Source organism: Vigna umbellata, chromosome 1 (genome assembly GCF_029865625.1).
Source record: "Vigna umbellata cultivar VRB3 chromosome 1, Vumbellata_1.0, whole genome shotgun sequence".
NCBI lineage: Eukaryota > Viridiplantae > Streptophyta > Magnoliopsida > Fabales > Fabaceae > Vigna > Vigna umbellata.
This window is the reverse complement of record NC_142165.1, coordinates 50,995,352-51,022,161: the sequence shown is the minus strand read 5'-3', so window position 1 is coordinate 51,022,161 and position 26,810 is coordinate 50,995,352. Positions and strand designations below refer to the sequence as shown.

Genomic DNA, 26,810 nt, shown 5'->3' with positions numbered 1-26,810 from the left:
TTGAACAAAAGTAAAATTGTAAGACCAAAATAGCGTTGGTGGCATCAATAAAAAAATTATATGACGACACTCTAACAAATTTATATACAACTATTTGATATTTATTATTTTACCTTTCTTTATTTTGCTAAATTACCCAATTAAAATAGATTGTCAAGTGATTGTTTGAGGTGTTAAAAAGATTATTTTTCGTCAAAAAATAATTACTACAAACATTAATAAAACAAACTCTAATTAACATTTAATAGAAAAAGTCTTGTAAGGATTGTCTACAAACCTTTATTAACACTGATTAAGAAAACTCGAGTGATCTAAAAACATTATCGATATCATTATTGGAGGTTTCAACACTAAAAACATGGTTAATGTCGACAATGACAACTCTTACCAACTTTAATTAAAAATAATAATTCTGGCAATGTCTACTAAAAAATAATCATAATGTAGTTTAGTCTAAAAGAAACCTATCAATAGAGAAAATGATATTGAGTCAATCATATTCCAACCTCAATCATATCGAGAATGAATATAATAAAAGGAAGAGTAGCAACAATTTCAAATTTTTACAGTATGGATAACATTAAAATTCTTTAATTAAGTAATCAAATTACAGGCATTAATTTTAGATATCAAATTCTTTTGAAATTCTCTAAAGTAGACATAAACTACTTTCTAAAGAAAATCTCCATCAAACACACTATATATGTTGTGCTTTTATTCTTCTTTATGGCCACCAAACATTCAAAAGACTAGTTACATCGACATCTTTCTATTCACTTTCACAAATTTGTAGCATAAAAATAAATTTTGGTCAAAGTTGAGTCAATAAGAATTTGGCAGAAAAGAAGCAAGTGATTTTGAAAGCATACACTGAAATAAGTTTTGGCAGAAGATGGAATCTGATATGCTATTCTCCCTGCTTACTAAAATAAATGAACTTGAGCAGAGATTCAAATGTTTTTTTATGTTTTGTAATGAATCATATACAGCCCAAAAACATGTCTTACAACCTAATATATTGTAAAGAAAGGAAATGGGAAAAGGGAAATGGCACAGGCTGAGAGTGAAACAACATTTACAATATCTTTTCACTATTGATTCATGATTGTAAAGCAATGACCTCATTCTATAGCCACCAAAATCAACAATTCAACTCAGGCTTGAAGAACCTGACAATGAACGATGTGACTCTTCAAACTACCACGCCCTGCTATAGTAGACCATAAATTTCTAACTAAAGATCTCACATGACCTTTTCCAGCAATGTTTTCCCAAAGCTGAGGATTGTTTTCCACGCCTCCGTTCCGACTCGAAACATCAACAAGACTAATGCTCATGTTGTTGCGTATAATGCACAGCTTTCCATTAAGAGGAACAAGAGCAGCAGCATCAAGAGCCCGAGAACTACCCAGATGGAGCCTGCTATCCATGAACTTCTTCCATGAATCAGTTGCTCTGTCATACACTTTCAGCTTGCACCCATCCTGGCAATCAAGTGCATACAGTTGTCCATTCAGGGATATGCTAGGATTACGCCAACCGTCCACCATGCCATTACTCACTGGGGTCCAGGTATCAGTTTCCTGTGCATACGATTCGCATACGACGTTGCGGTTTGATCCAAGTCCCTTCAAAAACCATGTGCCGTTATGAACAACGCCGATAAAGGGCACCATTGCTGTGGTCATCTCTGTGATAAAGCTCCACCTGTTCCTGTTGGGGTCGTAAACTTCAGCAGATCGAAGAGTTCTTTGGATTCCTTCACATTCCCCACCGGCAACATAGAGACAGTTATTTATTACACAAGAACCAAACAAATGGCGTTTTCGCAGCATATCTGGCGCTCTGTGCCATTTATTAGTACGAGCATTGTAGAAAATAACACGTCTCATAGATCCTTTCAGAGGATCTTTTCCACCAAATAAGTACAGGTGACAACCACTGAGGACTGCACAGCCAAATCCCAATGCTTCAGAATATTCCCCAGGAACAGGTGGAAGGGACTGCCACAGCTGGTAGATGGGATCAAAAGCATGCAATGAAATTCTTTTATCGCGATCTCTTTTGATGACATAAACCCATTCTTCTGCCATTCCAAGACTTCTCCTGAGTGAATAAAAGAAATTTCCAGACAGGAGACGATTCCATCTCTTGCAAACTGAACGCAGTTTACCGTGCTCAACCCGAGGTACTCGAATCAAACATGCAATAGCAAGATCATCAGGAAGACCAGGAAGAAGAGGAGGCTGAACTCTTGTCCTTTCTCTGCGTGAATTTTTGCTCCTATGAGCATTTGGGTTTATGTCAGGTTGGATGCATAATTTCGATCCAGGAACAAATTTTCTTGCCCCAGCAACTGTTTTCAAGCCTGAATCTACTTTACAGTAGCAAGAAACAGAGTCAACCTGTGAAATTCTCCATGTTAGTACGTTCAAAATATGAAAAAGATTCCACTAAAAATATGTATATGCCTAATGTCAAAGAGAACATTCGCAAGAACACAGCAAGCTTTACATATTTTCTACATCCCCTAGTTCAAGGTTCCATAGAACTGAACCGTTCTTGTACAGTTTTCTTCAGTAAAATCATAAGTTCAGACCACTAACTTAGCAATCTGCTGATTTGTCAAACATTAAATTATTATTTATTTATAGCTAGAAAAAAAAATTTCCTAGAAAGGTCAGATTAAGTATTAAAAATATTATATATGAATGCAGCCAAGGAATTTTCGATGCTGTAAGTGGGATGGTGAGATGGAAACCAGTAAGGCATTCCATCACATGCATCATACAATCATAAGACCAAGCATGGTTACATTAGCTTTTGTTAATGATTGATATAGGATTAGAAAAAAAGGAGCAGTTATGTATACATGTACTGGAATTTGACTTCACAAACTCATATTTGTGAAGAAGTAACAGTTGGAGTTCATAATCATGATTTTAGACAAATTTTAATGCAAGTTAGGGTACAATAAGTTGTAACACTGCATACAAACAGATACACCCAATCACCATTTACATGATGACATCTCAGAGTAAAGAACAATACAAATCCCATGAGTGCTGCAATTTATGTGACGAGGAGCAGGCTTGTCCAAGAGTCAAAGGAAATATCAGAAAAAGGCAGGCGCAAGAGAGGAAAACTACACACCTTAGTAACATATATTTTTCATCTGTAAGCAAGATCTCCTATTGAGATCAGAAAGATAGGAAGGCACTGTAGTCAACAATGATATTTCTAAAACGGCACAAATATAGTACCTAGTTGCAAATGTATGCATACCCCTTAAATATGGTTTGGAAGATATCACTTTTGTAAAGACATGGAAAGCTGAGTTCCATTACATTCTACCAAATCACAACATTATTGAAATAAAAAAGCTCTCTCTATGTTACATTCAGACTAATCCTCTCAACCCACATGCTCTCCTCTGTTCACTGATTCTTTTTGATGGAATGGTCTGTTCTCTGATTGCAACAACTTACAAGAAACAAAAAATCAGATCCTTGTTTACACATTGACAGTCCAGGACACACCATCGGCAATGAAAAATTCAAACAGTGTTTGTCTTTGGACAAATACTGTCATTCCTTAGGTCCAATAAACAAATGTCATAACACTTCATCTTCTACTAAACTAAAATGTTTCAATTCAAACCCTCAGGTCCAACAATCCTAAAATTTTAAAAAAGAAATAATAAAGGATATATGTGCAATACATTGGAATTGAAATACATGCAATTAACGTGCAAAAAGAAAACAAGATCAAATAAATCACTTGATTTCTGTTTTTGAAGCTTAAATAAAGGTGTTACATGTACCATTATGATCTACATATAGAATACAAATAAGAGAATATGTCAAGAGAAAACAGGAGCATCAGGATATGATCAGAGAGATATATAACACGTGTCTGAATGTGAAAATAAAGAAATAATCATTGATAAATTAACTGCAACCTGCACTTGTTACACATACATATCAAGTAAGTTATACTTCCAGAATGAGTGAGGGTACTGACAAGCAGTAATTTTCCAGGATCATAAAGGATCTGGCAAAGTGAAATAATTGATTAAACAGGATTTGAGGAAGATACTGCCCTCAGCTGAATTTTTTAATTGAAAAACAGAAAAGGGAATACCACGACCAGTGCTTTAATTTAGATACAAAGAAAGTACTAATACTATATAATTTTACAGGGAAGAGATGAGAGAACCAAAATAAAATGGAAATATTAAACAGTTCAGAAAACTAAAGAGGAGAGAGAGAAAAAGTAGATAAGCAGAACTATATACAAGATTTGTGATAACTGATAATTTTCAAAAGTAGAGAATGACAAGGACCCCCGATTGTGATATTGATGAGCAGAAGAACTTTAAAGGATAGTATGATCAGGAAAAAGGTTGAATTATGAAACATGAATTTAATTTGTCCTCTACATGTAACCTGACAGTGTTTAATGGATAATCAAGAGGAACAAAGAAAAAGAGAAAATGAAAAAATTCATTCTACCCCACCTCCCCCCAATAAAAAAAGGGAATGTGTCCTAAATTCTCATGTTGGTTCCTCGTTCCAACAAATGTTTAAGCTTCAAACCGAATACACCTGAGAAGGCATACAAAGAAAATCCTCCTTGTTACTAATTTAGCACAATAAAAAAATTGTAACAATTTCTGTCAAGGGCATGGAGTAAGGAAGCTAACATTTCCCATTCGTAAAAACACTAGCTAAGAACAACTTGCAATTAGCAAGACCGAAAAGCTTCGACAAAAAGGTTTTGGGTTCATTCCTGCTGTGATAAACTAGTGATATTAGATCTTGGAATGGAACAACCCCATTTCCCTCCTAAACATTTAGCCTCGTATACGTGAAAAGAAATGGTAGCATTCTCAGTCAAAGGTGCCGAAAATGAATGATGGAGGTTGGCAACTCTATAAATGTTAAGCTGCGTAGAACTTCTTAGTCTAGTATATCATGCTAAGGTGGAATTAGAATCTAGGAAGCCAACACACAATGTATGTTGAGGTAGCAAGAGACTTGTAAAATCTAATTTTGACTTGGTCAGACACAAGAGCCCTAGAAATAACAGAGAGCTTTTTGACCAATTAGGTCTTTGCCTCTCTTCCAAACACGATCAGAGAATGATAGAAAGTCCGGTTAACCAAAACCTCAAACACAAAGCGGGTAAACCTTTTTATCAACACAAACATAAAAAAGCTTAAACTAAAAGAATGGAGAAAAAAGTTATCCGATTCAAAACAAGAGAACTAATTCCATAATAAAAAAGATAACAGTCAATAGGACTCACCAGCGGAGCTTGAACTCTAGAGACCCTTTGAGAATTCGTTGAGCTTTCAACTAACTGGTTCATCTCCGAAACCGAGACTTGCGTATGAATGGGTTTTTCAGCGCAAATTAAGCATCTTGGTGCAGATCAACACAGCCCCTTTTGAACCTAACCTTCAATTCCCAGAACCCGATCCAGTGCGCAGAAGAGAGAAGTTCGTGCCTTTTCCTCAGGAACTGCAACAGAATGAAAAACAAAGAAATGGGTCATTTGAGTTTGGAAGGAAGAAGCAAGAGTGATGATGTGACGAGCACCTTCTCTCACTCTCCTCTTTCACCTTTGGTTGAGAATGAGAAACCACAGGCTTAGCTTCTCAGAAATTGTGTGTTTTTTTCTTTCTTGGGTATTTGGGAAAAATTAAGTTGTTTTTTTTTGTTTATTTTAATGGTAAACTGAGTGAGTTGTGTGAATTTGTGGAATTTAATATAAATTGCATAACTGTCCCAAGAGGACACATCGCTTGTGACGATGGTCCTCTTTAATTAATGTGTTGCAGTTCATGGGTCAAACCAACCCAACTTTGAAGCCAAAGATGAGAGAGAAAGAGAGAGAGAAAGAGAGAGAGATGTTCTTTTTTTCGATTTGTTGATCGCAGAAATATCATCCTTTTATGGGACTCTGAAGATTGGTCATCACATGATTCCTTAGAACACCTTTTTTGTCTTTTTCTTTAACACATTTGGGCTTTTAAGATTTTCTTTTCTTTAACTCTCCCTGTTTCGTGTTTGCATTCTGTGCTATTGCTATTTCCGATGGTTGAGTTTTTGGAGGAAAAACATTTGAATTAATTCAAATTCACCACTTTAATTTTCAAAATAAAATTTAAAAAATAGTTTTCATGCCTCATCAATAACATTATTTTGTTATTCAATTTCATCGTTTCAAAATTAGTGTAGCCATTTGTCAAAAGAAATATACTGAAACTGAATAATGCTTTAATTGAAACATTACTTTTTTTTTCTTCCTGATATATCTTATCATTAAATTCATCCTTTTTATTACTCAAAATACATTTATAAATGTAATAAATATCATTTCAGAAATATGTTTTTAAAAGCTTATATATTTATTGGTGTTATTAATGTGTTGAATAACTTTAAAAGTAAAAAGGAAGAAGTAGTTTAAGTATGAAATTTAGAATAACTATTATAAAAGTTAATAAATTTATCGCATGTGATCATTTATGATTAGATAATAGTGCAAGCCTGTTTTTTGTAATCAATGTAGTGCAATTATACTTTTAAAATTAATTAATTTCGTCCAGTATGAATTTAGAAAAAAAAATCAAACAAATTAACGAGAGAAAAATAGATTTCTCAATTTGGATTATCAAATTATTAACCTATATATTTTTAAAATAATGAATAAAAATCTAACTGATACTGATTAAGAATATATTGTTTCAGTTTAGCTTAATACAAGGAATTTTGATTCAGGAGAGATTTGATTTAAAATTTCATTTCAAATATTTATTCACAAGCTATCTCTACTCAATTTTATAAACAGGTAAAATAATTATGTTAACAGTAAATAGGGTATTGCTTCCTTCATCATCACTGTATATTTTCTCCACCTCCCCATATTATTTTAACTCAAATTATATCTTTAAGTTAAAAGATTTTTACTTTTACTCAATTTTAAATAATTTGAAACCCTAATTTTACTTTCCCAACACCCACCCACAGAATTCTTTTCCTCTTTCTTCATTTCCATTTCACCTCCCCACCTTCCCGCTTCCATTCCTTTCTTTGTTAAAGATACAAAAATTGTTAAAGCATTAAACATACAAAAATCATATATAAAAAATATATATTTTACAAAATCATTACATCTAAAAACTAATTATATACGTCCAAAATAAAAAAATATATAAACTAATATAAATATACATTATTAAAATACATCAAAAATATATTCAAAAATAATAAATCAAAACATTTAAATTTCATTATTAAAATATATCCAAAATTAATATAAAAGAATAAACTAATAAAACAAAACCTAAAATTAAAAAAAAAAGTAAACTTTAAACGGATGTGAACATCCTTCAGCGGATGTCAACATCCGTTTAAAATTTACCTTTTTTTAATTTTAGGGTTTATTCACACCTGGAGGACGCGACGCACACCAATGAGACTCGACACAACCAACACAAGTTGATCAATTCTTTCCACCACCACCAACCTTTGCAACTTTTCACGTATAACACCGAAGGAAGTATATTTTCACAGTGAAAGAAATAGAGGAAGAGAGAAAGAAGTCTAACGTTAGAATGAAAGAAAAGTTTGTTATTGGAACTAATAATAGGTCATTAGTGGGATGGGTTGGGAGTGGGTAAAAATTCAAAAATAATAACCCTAAAAATAAAATTTTACTGAAGGGCAAAATAGTAAAAGGGGGTGGAGGGAGCAAGGGTTGGTGGTGGAGGGAGCAACACCCTAGTAAATAAATTAATATTTCGATTTGTGTATAGAAAATTATTGTAAAAAACTAAAAATAGAGTATTATAGTTGATAGGTATTTTAAAATAACAAGACAAAGTGTTTTAAAGTTAAAAATAATTGAATAATATAAATAAAATTTCTAAAACTCGTCTCATTATTTAAACATAAACCATCTCTCTAAAATTCTTTCCCTTGTTCTCTCTCACTTCTCTCTAAGATATCTAACCCCTCAATTATCTGTTTGACAATCAGGAAGTTTCAACTCCTTTTTCTTTTCGTTCTTAGTTTGAGATCATGCTTAATGATCTCTTGACGCATGTGTTTTTTGATCTCATTTCCTAGTTCTTTGTTGGTCAAAGGTTCTACGGACTCTCTTTGATCATAATTTGATTTCTTGTAGGTGTTTCTAGAGTTTCTTGAGCTCTAAGGTAAGGAAAACTAGTTTTATATTTTGATAATTTAGTGTTTGAGTATGAAAAGATGTTTGGTAGTTTATGAAATTAATGCATGTTGTTGAATTTTGTTAAAAAGGTTGTTATTAGTTTTGAAGTGTTTTGGAATTTTGATTCTTGATTTAATGATGTTGGTATGCATTGCGAGTTTAGTTTGGAATTGATTCTGGTTTTGATTGTTGTTGTTGAGATGTTGAATGATGTCAAATCTGTTATAGTATTGAGGAGAAGTGGATGGGCTAATTTATAAGTCATTTCTAGGCATAAAATGGAGTGTTGATGGGTGAAAATTTGAAGTATAGGTTGTACGAGTAAAATTGAGTTTTTGGTGTTTTTCTAAGATTGTTTTAGACTGGTTGAGACCTTGAGATGGGAGAAATATGGTGTAGAAGGAAGTGGTTAATTATTGGGGTGTTTTTGCATTGTTTTTGGCTCATTTAAGGAGTTTTGAATAGTGAAATCTTAATTTAGTAGGTCTGTCCTATTATGGACAGTTTGGGGTTAGTGGTTATGTTCTTTATAACTGGTTTAGATCCTTACATGGCTAAATTATGGATTGGAAGAAGGAGAAAGGAGATTAGGTAGTTTAGAGTAGTCAAATTGGTTTGGAGAAGCTACTTTAAGTTATAAACTCGTTTTTAAATGCTACATAGTGCCTAGGAGGTCATAAGAATTAGTTAAATATGTATGAGAAGTAGTTAAGGTCAAATTAGAAGTAGAAAATTTTCTGGTATGGCACCTAAGTGCCCCTCTATGGGCGCCTGAGCGCCACGTTTCTAGTGGCATTTTTGGCACTGAGCGCCACCATTCCAGGGGCTCTGGCGCTAAGCGCTACTTTGCAGGTTTTAGTCTAAGTTGTTTCAAGATGTCTTCTGATCTTTTGTTATATTATTTCTTGTGCTTTGATGGATACTTAGTGATTCATTTGATTGCTTCTAATGTTTACATGAGATTATATATATGGATGCAAAGTTGTGAAAAAGAGTTCCAAGGAGGAATTTCTTACTGATGGTTACTAAGTGATGTAAGTATGAATGTATGGAGCTAAGTATTGGGGTTTATCTTGACACTCTAATGGTCATTCATTCTCAAGTAGAGAGGGGTGAGGCATCTGGTGAGAGTAGCAAGAGGTCCTTGTCTAGGGATTTTACCTTGGCCAAAGACATTTTACAGACTAACCTTGTATAATAGCTTGGGGTAGGCCAATAGTATTATAATTACAAATGCAAAAATCGTCACAGTTCAACATTCATAGTATATCCATACGAGTCAAGTCTATGTTTACCATGTCTTTCCAGAATGTTTGATTACTTGGCTTGGAATTGTGATTATTATTAAAGTCTTAATTATTTTATTATAATTCTCTTTATACTAGCTTATCCTGATTTTTTATTTTTGTGTTTGTACTTTATTGTTTGTTTGTGCATCGACTATGATTGTCTGGTGGTTGTGAGCAAAGGGCGATGATATTTCTGTTGGGCAAGCTTTGGAGGGAGGATCAACAAATGCTTAATTTTCTTTAGATTAGTTGCAAAGTACATAGTTTAGCTTTAAATGGCTTATGGATATAAAGTTTTAAATTATGGTTATAGTAGATGATTGTAATGAAACTCTTATTCCTTGTCTTGTTGATTGTTCTATATTATTAAAATTGTGATAGCTCCTCTATAGTATTTATACTATATTTTTGGGATATTACAAATATTACTGTTAAAATGAGAAACTAAACTGATTCACAATTAAGAATAAATAAATTGGTTAATTTTCAGGAAACCAAATTCATTACCTAAAAGGACAATTTTCTTGAATCAACAAATACAAGAAGAGGATAAAGAATAACAAGAATTTTTATACTGATTCAATTCCTTAAGAATATGCATCTATTTTATCTAGTAACCTTAGTTATAATCATTAAAACAATCAATGTTAGTTTACAAGAGCTCATATGCAAACTACTCAAAGATATAAGACGCTCTTTAACAAAACATTTCAAGATACAAAAGAAAATTTACAAAATAACGACTACAATCACAAAGCACATCAACCTTTGGTGCAAATACAAACTTATAGAAGATCAAAAGACAATAAGAAAAATGTATCACCTATTTGACTGATATTGCATGATAAAAGTTTTCAAGAAAGATTTTGATCTTAGCTTTCTCAAAAATACCCTCCCTACTCGTTTTTCATGAAATCTTACATTTAGAAAGATTTTATGTTATATAATCAAATGCAACATTTGTTGTAACTACGAGGATTAATCAATTATATTAAAGATCTAATCGATTAATTAGTTCAAAATCATTTTCAAAATTGTGTGTGTTACCACATTCATCAATTAATTAATTACCCTAATTGTGAAAAGATGGTTTTAAAAAAACATAACCACAATAGAATAGATACTAGGCTTAATCAATTAAATGTGAAAGGCTTATTCTATATGGTTGAGATAATCGATTAGATACTTACCTTAATTGATTAAATGCAAAAGTTGACATATTTTAAGTTTTGATTGATTTTATGAAGATGTGATTATTCAATTAAAAACTAGGTTGTTGAAAGGCTTTATCTAATTTAGTTTGAGTTATGAAAAACATATTTATCTTTTTATGCCAATAAAAAAAGAGTTTTTTTACAAGGCTTTACTACTATGACTAAGAAATGCCTAGAACATCACCAAAAACAAATATATACTCCTTCAAATCTTCCTTTGTCCTTAATTGATCTAACAATTATAAAAATAAATATAGGGTTAAATATGTTTTTAGTCCTTAAATTATAACACAAAATTAAATTTTGTCATTGTTTCAAACTTTAAAAGTGAATAAATATAGTCTTTGTCACTAACTGACGTTAAGGATTTGTTAATGTGGCTAACGATGTTGCCATTTGTATGTCCACATGTTTTTCCATGTCAACAAACAGTGTTTGCCACATCGACAAATTCTTAACGTCATTTAGTGATGAAGATTATATTCATTCATTTCTAAAGTTTGGGAACCAAAATCTACATCAACAAGATTTTTTGTATAGAGTCGGACACAAAGATTCTACCTTATCATCATAATAATAATAGCATTTTGGGCTTATTAAGTCAATGCTCTACCAACCTTTCTAATAATAAGGTTAGTTCACCTATGTCGGCCAAAAAAGGTTTATTCCTTTCCATTTTTTGTCAGAGGAACCTCAATTGAATCTCACTAACTAGATATCTTACTTTATATGAGTTGGAATACCAAGTAGAGTTTGGATAATCTCTTTTCGAGCCCTTATTCATTGTCCCTTGAAAGTTATTCCACCTTCAACTCATTCTAGTTACATATCATCACATTGATAGATTTTCGTGAGCACCCCAAACCTTCGCTCAGTTCCACTCAAATAGGAAAGTCCCTAGAAGATTCACGCCCAGAATAGGTCATGTGGCACCTAGTGCTAGCCTTCCACGTCCAACGGGCAAAGAGAGCACAAGTAGAGCTCCTAGGAGTTTAGTCCAATAGTAACTCCCGACGGCCCCCGAGTGGCACCTGACACTTACAAGTCAATGAGCCCATTGACTTTGTTGCTCTCAGCGATACAAAAGATTCACCTAACACCAATTAAGTTAGAGGTCATTGCCCAAGTAGTGCCCAGTGGCACTACAAAGGCATTCAACGGTATATCAGAAGCTAAACTTCCTCTTTAAGTTTTAATTGAGCAAATTTGACTCTACCTGAGTTATTCCCTACTTAAATGACTTTTAAAAATTATAGTACAACCATATATTAGCACAAGAAGTACCAAATTTAATCAATCAAAGGTCTCATAAAGGGGATCCCATCAATAAACAAATCAAGGTTCTACAAGGACATCATGCACTCTCTAATATCAATTAACCCAAATTCATTTATCTTTAAATAATCCTACAACACTAAGCAGATTGTACATTTACCATTATAATTTCAATACCAAATCGTTTCACCAAGTTCAAAATTCAACTTCAATAAAACAAGTTCACATCAAACATGATTTCATATCCAATCACATTACAATTTTTAAATAACTAACTTTCGTTACTAGTTTAAAAAGTACAACAAAGGGTCCGTTGACCCTATGCACCCCAAATTGCAAGGAAAGGAAGTATTTGTACAAAGGTGACTCTAATCAAATATTTGATCATACCATAATGACCATAATTGAACACAGACTCGTCAACAAAGTAATTGGATAGAAAGGCAAACATCAACTCCAAGAGTCTTATAGCACTCTTCGATCTTTAAATAGATAGGTAGAAGATTAAAACTCTTGGAGAGAAGGTCAAGGTAAGAAGAGTTCTTTGTTTTTAGTAGTGTTGTCAAAACGGGTCACTTGGCCCAACTCACCACGGGTTGGCTACTTAGTGAGCCAACCCAACCCGGCTAATTTATTAACGAGCCGAAAAATTTCGAACACGGCCCAACCTACCACGGGTGGGTAGGTTAAATGAGTTGGTTCACTAGCTCACTTAATTATATTTTTTTAAAAATAAAAAGTACAACTTTTTTGTAATTCAAATTTAAATAAAGTTCACTCTAAAATGATGTTAAACTCTAAAGACAGTTCAAAATAAACAAAAAAATGTAATATACAAATCAAATGTAATCCAAAAACAAACTCAAAAAGCAAATAAATAAGTTTATAATATTGATAATTTTATTGTCACTTATCCATTTATAAGATTAGAGTCTTGAATAGATAACTTTATAATACTTTGCTCTCTTGAAATATCTTCTTCTTTATTCTCATTCACAATATAAAAAAATGTTAACAAATAATATTGAAACATAAAATAATTAATAATTAAATTAAACTAGATGGTGGACTAAGTTGGCATGCAGATTCTAACCTATTTTGACAAGACTACTTTTTATAGTAGTATTTATACAATTGAACTTTATTTAGTTGTTTTTTATTTATACTAAAAAATTTAAATAAAAAAATCTAAAATATCTAAAGATAACTATATCCAACTTAAAAGATTTTCTTCTAAAGTTTTACACGTTACATGTGCTAATCATGCATTAGAATAAGTATTTCAAGTATTTGTATGAGTTTCAAAAGTTTAATTGATAAATGATTCAAGCATCTTTCGAAAATACTTAAAATTAATTAAGTCTAAAATATATTATTAATTTAGTATTTATAGAATGGTATAACCTACTTTCTCATATATCTAAATATATCTAAACTTAATGAAAAGTGATTAATTAAAAATATCATTGTAAAGAGTTAATAGATCGTTGCGAAGAGTTAATAACATACATAAGTAATTAATTATCTTAAGATATTAATGGTTAATTTAAGCATGTATGATTTTTAATGTGTAAAACATGGTTATTAAACTTCTGAATTAACTTGTTAACTCATGAGTTTACGATTCTAGACCTGACTTTCAAGTTAATTCAGAAGCAAACTCATTTTCAAGTAAAATAGATGGAATTAACTGTAAAATCGGTACGATCGTGTAGAATCGTAAATTTGCAACAATTTAACAACCTTGAAAGAAAGAAAATGAAGAAATATAAAGTTGTTGAGTTTAAAGTTTAATGACCTGATTTATGATTCGTTTTGTTGTATTCCACCACTATTCTTTTTCGTTTTGTTGTACTGATTTCATCACAGCCTTGTATGTGGTCATCTCGTTCGCCATTGTTTTAAAATTTACCATCCCAACATCTTTAACAAACTTTAGAATTTTTATGCTTACAAAATAAAGAGGTCGATATGTTTTTAAGTTCCTAAAATTCTAAAAGTCTGTTTTTAGTAAGAAAGTGAAACTCAAGGATTGTTTAAAGCATAAGCAGAAGTCTTTATTTTGTGCACAAGTTATTCATATATTTCACCGTTCATGTGATATCTTTTCACATTCTTTGTTATGAGAATATTATGAGCATGTAATGGACTTTTCCACGTGTTGGTAAAACTTTTGGTTTTTCAAGAAAAGTTTTACATAACCATGTGAGTTGTACTAGTAAAATTGTATTTTATATATTAAAATAATCTAATTTGAATTAATTAGATTCAACTTTATATAAAATCAATATTTATATTGTCTATCCCCTGCCTCTTATATTTTGATAATGTTTGATGATATTACAAGGAGATTCTTTGTGTTGAAAATTAACTGCACTAAAATTCTCACATCAAAGTGGTTTAAGAACCAATCTTTTTCAAAATTTAAAATAACATTTTGTTCTTCTACCAATTCACCATCCATTGTGTAATTTTCTGACCATTTCTTTTAACCAAATATGTAACTTGTTACCACATTAAATAATTTAATAAGAATGTCATGGTAATTTCTTTGGTAAATTTAATATTTTCATGAGGAAAAGTTAAATCTCACCTTCCCATGAAAATATTTGTGGCATTGATTAAAAGTCATTCCCGAAAACATTGTTTCCTATAAATATTTTTTTTCTTAAAACTAAAAAGGGTTCTTTTACTGAAGCTCTTGTAATTTGATCTTGATCTTTCCATATGTGTTTTAATTCCTTCTTATGTGTGTCCTATCCTAGCCTTTCAATTTATATAATCTAGTAGGTCTTAAAATAACTCACCTTTAATTATAAATTTAAAAAGAAGAAAAAAATTGTATTTCACATCTTCATCTTTACGTTTCCCTAATTTAATGAGTCTAGAAGAGAGCTAATCGTTGATGGCTGAATTAAAAGAAAGAAAAATTGAGATATATATATATATATACACACACATATATAGGCAAATCTTTTAAAGTCAATTTTTTTAGGTAATTTGAGCATTCATTATATGTATATGTTTGACATTTCCTCCTAGGATAGACACTGGCTTTTATAATTCAACGTAACTAATTTTAGGTAAATGCTAAGATTTGTCCTTTGTTAAGGAATTAGAAACTAAGAGTGTATAAAAAGCACTCCTTCATAACTTTTTATTTAGAACTACATATATGTTTATAATGAAAACTTTCTCTTCAATTTCTTGACCAGTCCAAACCCTTACTTTAACTCCAATTTAAACCTAAGAAAGTAGAAAAGGAGAGTTTCACTCACTAAATTAGGATTCCAAGTTATAATAAAAGTTCAAATACATTATCATAAAATTACTTGCACGTGATGGATATTGAAAAGAAATAGAATTCTTTGTATACCTTTTTGCCACAAGTCTAAGGTTCAAGGAGATTGAAAAGACCTACATCAGTCGACTTAGATTAGAATAGAAGTATATGTTTATGAAGAATTATTGACTATTATAGGTCTCCTATACTAATCACACCCACACATCATAAATAAGGGTCCCCTTCTATACGTAATTTTTCTCCACTCAAGTATCTTTCTATATTAATCGGAATTATTGACTTGATCATCAACTTGGGATACATGGTCGGTCCACTTCTTTAACCACCTCAAGCTATCTTGAATAGACAAGACTAAACGAATGCGACTTCATCATAAATGTTGTCCTTCAAATACAACAAATATGAATATTATAATAAGTGACAATATCAAATTAGAGGACAAAGAATCACTACTTATCATTTCTTCCATTGCCCTTAGACAGATGAAATACGAACATCACCAAAGACGAATGATCAGACTGGGAGTGGGAATGTATTAGAAACAAACTTTTTTTCATTAGAGACGGTAAGAGTAAAAATTGGCCAAGTATATATTCAAACTGCCACCTCTCTTCAAAACAAAATGCGAAGGAACCGTGTTACTGCTATTGACTCGTTCTAACCTTGCTCTTTGTCTAAGTTATATATATATATATATATATATATATATATATATATATATATATATATATATATATATATGATATAAAGATAAAGAACATGCAAAAAAACACCAGATGCACATTGTGTTCAATCGAAAGCATGAGGTAATTTTCGTTCATTTCAGCCACCACTATAATATTACAAAAACCTTTGCCCATCAAAGTGGGGAAATATTGAATTTAAACATAAAATGGGTTGAAACTGGAAAGAGTATGCTTGAGAGATGAGTCAGATAACCATGATAGCCAAAACAAAAGGCTCAAATTTCTCCCCAGGCATAATCTACAACCAGTCTCCCACCAAAATCACCACCCAAAATGAAGGGGTCAAAAAAGTTGTCGACCAGAAACTCCTAATATGTTAGTAAATCTCCAATTCCTACCAACATTACACAATCTTTATTGATGTGCCAACTCGACCACATACACAAACCCATATCCCTCACAATGATTAGCACTGTAAAATAGTACAAAATGACGGCTTGAAACACAAGTGAATTGAAGACCATTAAAACAAGAGGGGAGAAAAATCATCCTGTAGGTGTGTGTATTCGCACCTATACCTAAGATGGTGTAATGATATGAAAAGAAGGAAGTCAGTCCCAGGCACTAGTGACGCCGGGACCATACCCTCCAGCATATCCCCCAGAACCTCCATATCCACCACTGCTGTTTCCAGCACTGTAGTAATCTGAAGAACCCCTTGTAAACGAGCCCTCTCTCCGAAAGTCTCGACTACCAAACCGACCACCTGATCGGCGGTTTCTGCCTCCACTATAAGACCGAGCAGCATACCGAGAGAGCCAAGCAGGTACTTCTTGATTTGCTTCTTGCATCAGATCGGCTAAAGCTCTAGCTAGTGATGAATTGTTATCATTAAAGAATGCAGTTGCAAGGCCTTTCTTTCCAGCTCGCCCTGTTCTTCCAATCCGGTGTACATAATCATCAATATCATTTGGCAGGTCAAAGTTGACTACATGAGCAACATGGGGGATATCAAGACCACGTGCAGCAACATCGGTAGCAACCAATATGGGGGTGTTGCCACTTTTAAAAGACCTCAATGCTAATTCTCTTTCCTGCAGGTATTTCAAAATTGATAAGCACAATAAGACAAACAAGCATATGTATAAACAATAATTCGATGTACAGTTAATTAGCTAGGGGTGGCAAAGCAATCCATTTGCCCATCATCAATCCGGTTCACCCACCAGTAAATCCATTACATAAAAAAAAAAAAAAAAACTCGACCAAATCATCCAATTTAATGGATGGTTAATGATCCATCCATTATTTCTCAAAATCCAATGGATTATCCTATCAATTCTCAACAGATAAAAAAATACTCCCATTTTTTCATAACTAAATCTTTCTTAAATTTCTTTTTCTAATTTTTTTTCAAAAAATATAACTTTAAATTTGAGTTTAAAGAAAGTACTTTTGAATTTTTTTCAAAATATAACTTACAAATATATATATAACTTTTACGGATGGATATATCCATCAATGAAAAAACTAATGGATGAGCCAACTTGGATTTCTGTTAAATAGATTGAACTGGATAATATCAAAGTTTAAATTAATTTTTTTAATTAATGGATTTTTTTATTCAAACTGCTATAATCCAAAATAAGCCATCCAGTTTTCCACCCGTACAAACAATAGATAAATTAGCAAATGCTATAAAGTTAAAGCATTTGATATTGAGGGTAACAGTTGAATAGCATTAAAACCGAACCATGACCCTATTCATGAACAAACTGGGACAAATAAATAAGCATACAGATACTTGTAAGATCCAAGTCCTAATAAACAAACTAATCATAACATTAGAGAAAAAGCGCAAAAGATAATCAAATAAAGGTTGCCCAAGAAAGCATAATAATTTGATACTTCACAACATTGCCTGTAGAAAAAATAATACAGGAATAACCACTTCATGACTGTTCTTGAAATGTTTGGCCAGTGTATCTTGCAAGGTTAGAGATTCTGTGTTTTGTATTTTGAGTTGAAAGAAGTTTCATAGGCATGCACTAGACAGAACATTGGAATTCAATAAGTTGCAGGAGAACCATGACAAATTAGTTTCTTGTAATTCTAGAGGAAAAATTATGCAACCATCTATTTGGTGTTTCAAGTCATCCGAGTATAAACCCCCCAAAAAATAAGTTCAAACCAACTTCATTGACCATGGAAGCCTTCTTGCCCTCTGTTCAGGCGAAAGTATTTTCACACATTCCCGATCTTCTCTTCTCCAAACTTATTTATCTCGCTTTTGACGTGCTTCTTTGTTAAGGTCCATTTGTTTCAAAAGGAAATGGTAAAGCGGGAAATGTCTGGTGTAGAGAAATGAGCAGAGAAAGCATTCCTTGTACGGTACAAAAGAAGGTGGTGAAGAAAGAAGCCACTTCCCATTAGTTCTCACGTGTTTTATTTTACACTTAGACTTGAGGAGAAAAGAGTGAAAAGTGGAACAGATATTGGCATTTTCCAAAATTACACCTCTCATCTCTCTTAATAACTTATATGTATGGGTAACTCTGTAGTTGTACAATTACTTAACTTTAATCTATCTTATTTTTTAAAATGATCATTTTCTTGTCACTCTCTCTTCAAACGAACGAATACGGTTTTTCACTCTAGTTCATCTCACTTTCTTTCATTTTCCTTCCCTGCAACCAAACATAGGACTGACAAGACAGCCAGGTTGGTAATTCTTCCTAAATTTTATACAATTTATAGTTTTCCTTCACTATTATGCTAGGGTTGCCTGTATTGCTGTTGCTTAAAAATTTAAGAACTGGTTGCTAAAATAAATAATTAATATGCAACAGGTCCCTGAGTGAGAGGCAGGATACCATGGAGAGCACAAGTACAACTGCTCTAAGAAGTCCGAGACAAGTTCATTTTCTGGGCAACAACTGCCCATAAATTACATTTTGAATGTGAATTTTGTTTGTCGGATATAATCTTTTTTCAGTAAGGGATGAAAAATCTTAATCTGTGCAGAATATTTTCAACCAGCAGGCATTGGTTTGAGAGATAACAGTTGCAAGAGTGAAAAATAAACAATTAAAAGAAAAGAGAAAAAAGGAATGTGGAATGTCATTCAGCTTTCCATATAGCAGTGTTTAAACTCATAAATATAGGAGCTTCTGCTACAAACTAACCTGCTGCGATCTGTCACCATGAATAGTAGTTGCAGGAAAACCATTAAGACACAACCAGTGTTCCAGTGAATCAGCTCCCTTCTTTGTCTCCACAAAAACTAAAGTCAAAGCTTGCTGCAAAGTCATGCATGAAATAATCTTATAAATGATAATTAAGAAAGAGTTTACTCTTAAAGAAACAATCTAGGTAACACCGACACTGACATGAACACAGACACCAAAACACAGTTAATGTCCCAAATATATGGCACAAATAATTGGCTAATATATATGATTTACATGACAAAAATCTTAACTGAGAATAAAAATTAATATAATTCACACTGTAGTTAATGTCCATAATATAGGGCACAACGAATTGACTAATATACATGATTAACATGACAAAAATATCAACAGAGAATTAAAATTTATATAATTCAAACTGTATAAGCAAATTTGAAAAATGCAACTGTTTTTCTATTAAAAAAAAGTCCTCAGTACTTAATAGCTAAAATAACTAGTTATGTCTAATGAAAACAAAAAATTGTTATTAGCCTCTTAAAAGCTTATAATATAAGTTTTTTCTTTTAATTTCTTAAATTTTAAAAGCATTTAGCCACCGATAGGTGTTAGCTCATTCTCTTTACTCGTGTTCAAGTTGTAACAAAATGATGTCCACAATCTGAACTTAAGAAAACATATTTTGACAGGGTCCAGGAGAATTTGGACGCAATACAAAGGCACAAGAGTGTCAGATATGACAACATTATTCTCCACTGGTGTTGTTGCTTCCTAGAACACAATAAATAAACTATACAATGAGAAAACAAAAATAGATTATCCACACTGTCCATACAAACTGAAACATAGATGTAACATTGCAAAGGCATAACTTCAGTTCAAAAATAACAAAACAGCATAATCCACGCAATGACCAGCATGTTGCTTAGAATCAGTAAGGCTGTTCTGCATACGTTTCTCAAAAACATTATTTGTTTCACATTTTTTGAGAGTTAGGTATACCCTAAAGTCCTCCATGCAGTTCTACGGTTTGTTGCTTTTGGTAGAAGTTAAGATGCCAAATTGTGGCAACAAGTCATATGTGCTGTGCTATAATTAAAGGTGTATAGTCAGAGAGTAGAGTGTTTGTATCTTCATGGAGAATCATATTGACAATCAAATTCTTTGGAAGAAGATTAGATGTTAGTCTCCTTCTTGGGTACAATGTAAAGCTCATGGTCATTTTAGGAGGGCTCACCAAATAATGTTTAGGAGGACTTTGAATAATTTTCTGTATTCTTACGTTTCCTCAAGGAGCATCTCTAATTTTTTTCATATGTTAGCATGTCTAATAATTTTCTTAATTCTTTTAAAGAAAAATATATACAAGAATAAATGAGTATATGCATCTCAGTAACAGAAACATCCCAGGGTCAGAATGGGTTCATGAGAAAATAGCCATTGTGAAAAGCTCTGGTGTTTCTTATGGAAAGCTGACACTGGAATCCATTGTCAGTGACTGGACAACTGAAAAAAGTTCCAAATTCACTGGTGGCAAAGGTAAAATATCTTAGATTTTCCGGGCTACTTCTCCCAACTCAATTGTTTTATGCATTTACACAACTTGGATCAATTATTGATATTCATTTAGTTTCTAAAATCACTTGTATTAGTTTTATGTAAGTGAAGTACCTTTCCCTGTACACCATTTGCCCTCTGTGCATGAAGAAGGTCCATTAGGTGACTTCTCTTGTCAGACTCTTGAACGTACTCAACTCTTTGGACAATTAAATCAGTACTTGAACCCACTCTTCCAACAGCCAGGAAAATATAATTTGAAAGAAAATCAGAAGCCAGTCTCTGCATTTCAACCAGAAATCGTTATAATAAAGGGGACTTGAATTTATAATATACACAATAAATAGGTATTCATGCAGTGTTTATAACTCACAAGCCACTTATCATATCAAATCAAATTAAAAACAACCTCAATATATTATTCTAAAGACATTCTTTCTGCAATAAGAGGAACATTGACAGCAAGACCTATCGATGCAAGAATGTGATTCACAAATACAAAAGGAAAATGCATATTAGAGTACTGAAAGCCTACACTGAAAGGTGAAACTTGCTGCCCTAACACAGACGGGTGTATAGCCAGCATTAAAAGGAGCCTGTATGCAGGCCCTAAAGACAAGGGGGAAACAAAGGAAGTGGGGAAGAAATCCTAACAGACCCATGAAGTACGAATGGTAGCAAAATTAAGAATGTGTTTTTTTAAATCACATGCCAGATAAAAGCATGCTTAATAAAAAAACATATTTACTGATTATATCAGACCTGTATCTCTTTCGGAAATGTTGCACTAAACAACATAGTCTGTCTAGCACCTGGTGGAGGCATGTCCATTTGTTCTACAATCTTCCTTATTTGTGGCTCAAAACCCATATCTAGCATCCGATCTGCCTCATCTAAGGCCAGATATCGAATCATCTGCAGTGAAACTCTAGCTCTCTCCAGCAAATCTACCAGTCTTCCAGGAGTTGCAACAAGAATGTCCACCCCTCTCTCAAGATCCCGCAGCTACAGAGAAAATAACATGTTAGGGTACATAACAGCCACAAAGTCCTTACCATAGTTCAAAGGTAAACTTTTATAGGTCAAAGGATTCCATATTGGATCCATCAAGGAGAATTCGAAACAAGACAGAATCTACAAAAAGAACACATCTAGAGGGATCATTTTCAGGCTCCTTATACAAGGTGCTTGACCTCCAGCGAAGATACAACAATATATAACCACAAAGTTCTTAACCAACCAATACATACACATGCAAAAACTTCTGAAGCACAAAACTGCAATATTATTGGAAGAATGAATACATTCATATCCAATAAAGCTCTAAAAGGATGTAACAAAATTCCACTGCTCAACCGACCTAAAATGTGTTTCCAATACTAATAAGATAAGAAGATTCACCTTGTACATAACTATATATTATGAAATGTAATGAGTGTAGATGATGATACAGTAACTTAAAATTGACAATTTAATTTTAATACAAAACATATCAAAGTCTGTCAATTTTAAAGTTAATAGATAAAAACATACCTAGAAATACAATTACATGCACAATAGAAGATGTCATACCACCATAAAAGGAAAAAAAATCCGAGACTATCTACATGCAAATGTATACCCCAAAACAGTTCAGTAAAATATCCAAACACAATTAAATTAGCATGATGAAAATAATAAAACGTAATGTTTATGCGAAGTGAATCACACAACTAAAGCCCCATAAGTATGAAAATGTTCTGTGGCTCTGACAGAAGAATAAAGCCAACCCCAGTGATAGTCATCAAACAGTCAACATTAACTTCTTCCAAAAGCAAAGAATATGCCAAAAACTGCAAGCTAATACTCGACTGTGGATAGGCACATAATTAGCCGTGTATGCCACCGCATACAAGAACAGTAAATTTTTAGTATAGAACAATATACACGGATGGACAAAATTAAAAGCAATCAAAAGTAAATAAAATCAATCTTCACCATCCATGTATGCTTGTAAGTCAATATTTGTTGATTCCACCATGGCAGTACAAATAACAGTAGTATGTGAAGGAATTTTCAATTTCAAAACCTTGATTACCATGAGCTATCCCTATCTCAACATGAAACCACAATAGGTGAGATCATTTTATACCACAGTGCAAACTAGATATATGGCTGGGATCATAAAATCCCGCCTAAACTCACTTGAGATATATGACTTGCAACTCATTTTGCAAACCAAACACCCAGGTCATTCTACACTGAACTCACTCGAGATTCAGGAGAACTTTTGCACACCCGAATATATTATAAGCCCAACAGCATCCAGCAAGGACCAACTTAACTAACAGCTGCAAAAGTTGTGCTGTCCCAAGAGCATCCTTGTGGCCTCTAAACACTGCTTTACCGCAATCCAGTAAGGTTAGAGCCCTTTTCGGGGAGAAAATCTCAGTACAAGTTGTAGACAAGTTCTAGGATTTTGGGTATTTCAATCATTAGATAAGATCACCATTATCCATAACCCCCTTTCATAACCAGATCAAAAGGGAAGAGGGCACCGAGCAAGTACTGATTATGGAAAGACAGACTTGAAATCACCTCATAGCAGAGCACGTTGAGGATTGTTATGGACAGAATCACAGCTTATCAACAGAAAGAATAAACTTTGCTAGTCTTTTATGCTTTTATGGCAACTAGATCAACACATTATTTTGTAAAGAGAAATTCCTATCCAAGTTCACTGCAAATACTTATCTCTTATCTTTTAGTGAACTATCTCTCCGAGGATTGTGAAAGATATTCCAATAGAAATACTCTTGTAATTGCTTTGACTCATTCCTCAAAAAGTAGATCAAGCTCCGAGATTATCATACATAGGATTGCACCGAGGATCGTTAGATCCAACCAAAAGTATAAGAGATAGTATAAATAATGTATGCAACACCACTGAAATTCAGTTAAGAAATTCAATATTTATTTTATACTTATTTTATCATTTTATAAATTAACTTTTACTACAGTTATGAAAATATACAGAGCAGTTACAATTAAAACATAAAAGTCAAAGAATATAATAATACACACAGTAAAGAATGTGTCTTAAGTAAAGGCCAAAGCCAAACTAACCCAACTAATGAGCTTTATGGGGGTAAAAGAAGCGGAAAAATTGTCATTGGAATCCTTACAAGAATTGGGCAACCCTCAACACCTTAATTTTAGTTATTTATCATGACTCAAATCTCTATTTGACAACAACACTTGTTATACTTGGTTCTCAAATTTGAGCTTTGCTAGGTAATAACAAGGTGTCTACAGAGCTGAGTGAAAAAAACTAATATAGATTGAAGTTTATGCCAAAATATCATGTCTGGGAGTCATGACTAGTTCTGAAAAACAAAGAGAAAAATAAAGAGAAACAAAGATAAACCTGCTGATTTATTGGTGCTCCACCATAAGCAACAACCACCTTAACACCAGTTTGGAATGAAAACTTCCTAGCCTCTTCATGTATCTGACACCAAATACAACATTTAAAATACATTTTCATAGCAGAACAGTGTTCAACAAAAACCATACCAGAAAACCAGGTTAATATAGCTAACTCACTTGCATTGATAGCTCCCTCGTTGGAGAGAGAACAAGCGCAAGTGGATACACAGTACGCACCCCACGAGGTGGCCTCTGGACAGGTTGGCCCCTCATAATTCCACTGATGATCGGGAAACAGAATGCAGCTGTCTTTCCAGAACCAGTCTGTGCACAAGCCATCAAATCCCGTCCACCTAGGGATATTGGTATGGCATGCCGCTGAACAGGTGTTGGCTTCACATATTTGCACCTTCTTATATTCTGATTAAGTGCATCACCCAAGTCAATCTCTGCAAATGTATTCACAGGTGGGGGCACATTTTCACCACTGGTCTCCACCGGAATGTCCTCATATGCATCAAAATTTATTCCTGTATTCTCCTGCTCATCAAATGCGTCTTCAGCATTATCCTCTTCTTCAAAGGGGTTGACCTCCCTGCCACGATCCCACCCACCACTTCTATTTCCCCATCCACCTGGGCGTCCACCACCACCACCATACCCAGAACGATGATCGTTTCTGGGTGCAGGCCAACGGGATCCAGAATTACCAGCAGCACTAGAGCCAACAGAACCAGAAGAAGGACCACTGTATGCTGGGGCTGGGGCTGGGACTGGGGCTTCCGCTGATGGCTGGCGGTTCCTAAGATGAGGAGGAACATAAACTGGTCGTGAAGGAGCTACAGTGCTACCAGTTCCCACATTGTTAGCAGAAAAAGCGGGACCCGAATTTTCAGCTGCAGAATTTGCAGCCAAATCAGCCCATGAAGTTCGCATAGTCAATCACAAATTCTTGTTGTCAACAGCCGCCTTCAAAATTCAAAGGGAAGCCCCCTCTTTTCCAGATTCGAGATAACACCTTTACAAGTAGCCCCAATTAAATAAATAAAAACAGTTGAAACGGATAAATACTCTTCAAAACGAACAAAATTGCTCAAAACCAACCCTGAAACACAGCAGAATCTCAATCAGTAACCCTGCAACATCTTTGCATCATGATATCATACAAAGAAGGAGCCTACTAGCAGAACAAGTAAAACACAATCAACAAAGGGGCAAACTATGCAAAGTAAAAACTAAACAAAAGATTACAAGGCAATGAATACATGCAAAGAAGTTTACCCCCCTCAAAATCTCAGATATACTATAGCAGAAGCACACTTGGCCTAGAATACCGAACCAATCACAATGTCTTCAAATAACAAGTACGACAGCGACCAAACAAACAAAAGGAGCAGAATACCGCCGCAACCGAAGCAACGACGAACTAATGATATGCAGATTGCAGAGAGAGAAGACGTACCTGCGTCTGCGTTAGGAAGGTAAAACCCTGAAATGGTGAGAGGAGTGAGAAATANTTACTTGTTTGGTCCTCGTTGCAAACTTTCCTTATGACACATGATAATGTCAACTCCATGTGGTAACATAGTGTCATTATTAAGTATCATGGTTTTGAACTTAGTTTAGTCTTTATATATATATATATATATATGTTCAATTTAGTTTTATTTTATTACAAAATAGTCTCTTTACTATAAATTGAGAACAAATTTATTATTTGTATAAATGTTACATTAATATTTTTATTAAAATTTATTTTTTGTATTAATGTTATTAATTAGTTTTAATCTTATAAAACACATGAATTAATAATTTATTAGTTTTAAATACTTTCTTTTTTTAAAAAAACATTTATACTTAATTAGTTTTAATCTTAAAAAAATTATGGATTAATAATATACAATAATGTAATATGTTAAAAACTCATTTTTAATAAAAATATTAGTATATATTTATACAAATAATAAATTTGGTCTAAATTTATAGAGGACAATATTGCTCCGTTTTAAAAAAGATGGACTAAATTGAATAAAAATGACATATATAGAGGAGCAAATTAAATATAAAACAATGACATCTGACACTAAATAGCAATGTCCTGCCACATAGCACTAGTGGTGCCACATGTCACACCATAAGACTTGACATGTGAACAACAATTTTTTTTTACATATATAAAAATAATTAAAAAAATTAAAAATTACGAATTGACATGTGACATACAGTTAACGTTGCCGGTAATTATTTTTGGAAGATGAACTAATTTAGCCAATTTTTTTAAAATTATGACAATTGAAATAAAAAACTAAGAGGTGACCAACTTGAAAATTTTCAACCAAATTGAAAACCAAATAATTAAGTCAAACTTAGAATATTGCATTGAATAAACCACATAAACTAAAATACTAATTAAGTATATAATATAATTAGAAAACAAAAATAGGATGGAAATAGAGAAGTTTTTGCTTAACGGTTATAACATCGAAAATTCTAAATATTACAAAATTTAAATATGTTAAGACAAGATCATCTATGAGATTGGACCGTCTAACGTCTTCATGTTTTGAAGTTTAACAAATAGTGATAAATGAAATAAGCATTTGACAAAGCATTATCTTGTGAAAAAATAATATTGTTGAAAGACAAGTGTTTTT

The 26,810-nt window shown here is 33.0% G+C and overlaps 2 protein-coding genes across 2 annotated transcripts; both read right to left on the bottom strand.

Moving 5' to 3' along the window:
* Nucleotides 1-905: 905 nt before the first annotated feature.
* LOC148205677 (F-box/kelch-repeat protein At1g55270-like) lies at nucleotides 906-5,920 on the bottom strand. The gene is made up of 3 exons (XM_088103669.1): nucleotides 5,604-5,920; nucleotides 5,311-5,525; nucleotides 906-2,405 (listed from the first exon to the last, which is right to left on the bottom strand). Exons 2-3 carry the CDS (start codon nucleotides 5,371-5,373, stop codon nucleotides 1,155-1,157), a joined length of 1,314 nt encoding a protein of 437 aa, XP_087959795.1. The 5' UTR covers nucleotides 5,374-5,525; nucleotides 5,604-5,920; the 3' UTR covers nucleotides 906-1,154.
* A 10,157-nt stretch (nucleotides 5,921-16,077) lies between these two features.
* On the bottom strand, nucleotides 16,078-25,672 carry LOC148205676 (DEAD-box ATP-dependent RNA helicase 37-like). The gene is made up of 7 exons (XM_088103668.1): nucleotides 25,619-25,672; nucleotides 24,334-25,261; nucleotides 24,155-24,238; nucleotides 21,511-21,753; nucleotides 20,863-21,030; nucleotides 19,189-19,302; nucleotides 16,078-17,097 (listed from the first exon to the last, which is right to left on the bottom strand). Exons 2-7 carry the CDS (start codon nucleotides 25,090-25,092, stop codon nucleotides 16,615-16,617), a joined length of 1,851 nt encoding a protein of 616 aa, XP_087959794.1. The 5' UTR covers nucleotides 25,093-25,261; nucleotides 25,619-25,672; the 3' UTR covers nucleotides 16,078-16,614.
* Between the last annotated feature and the right edge of the window lie 1,138 nt (nucleotides 25,673-26,810).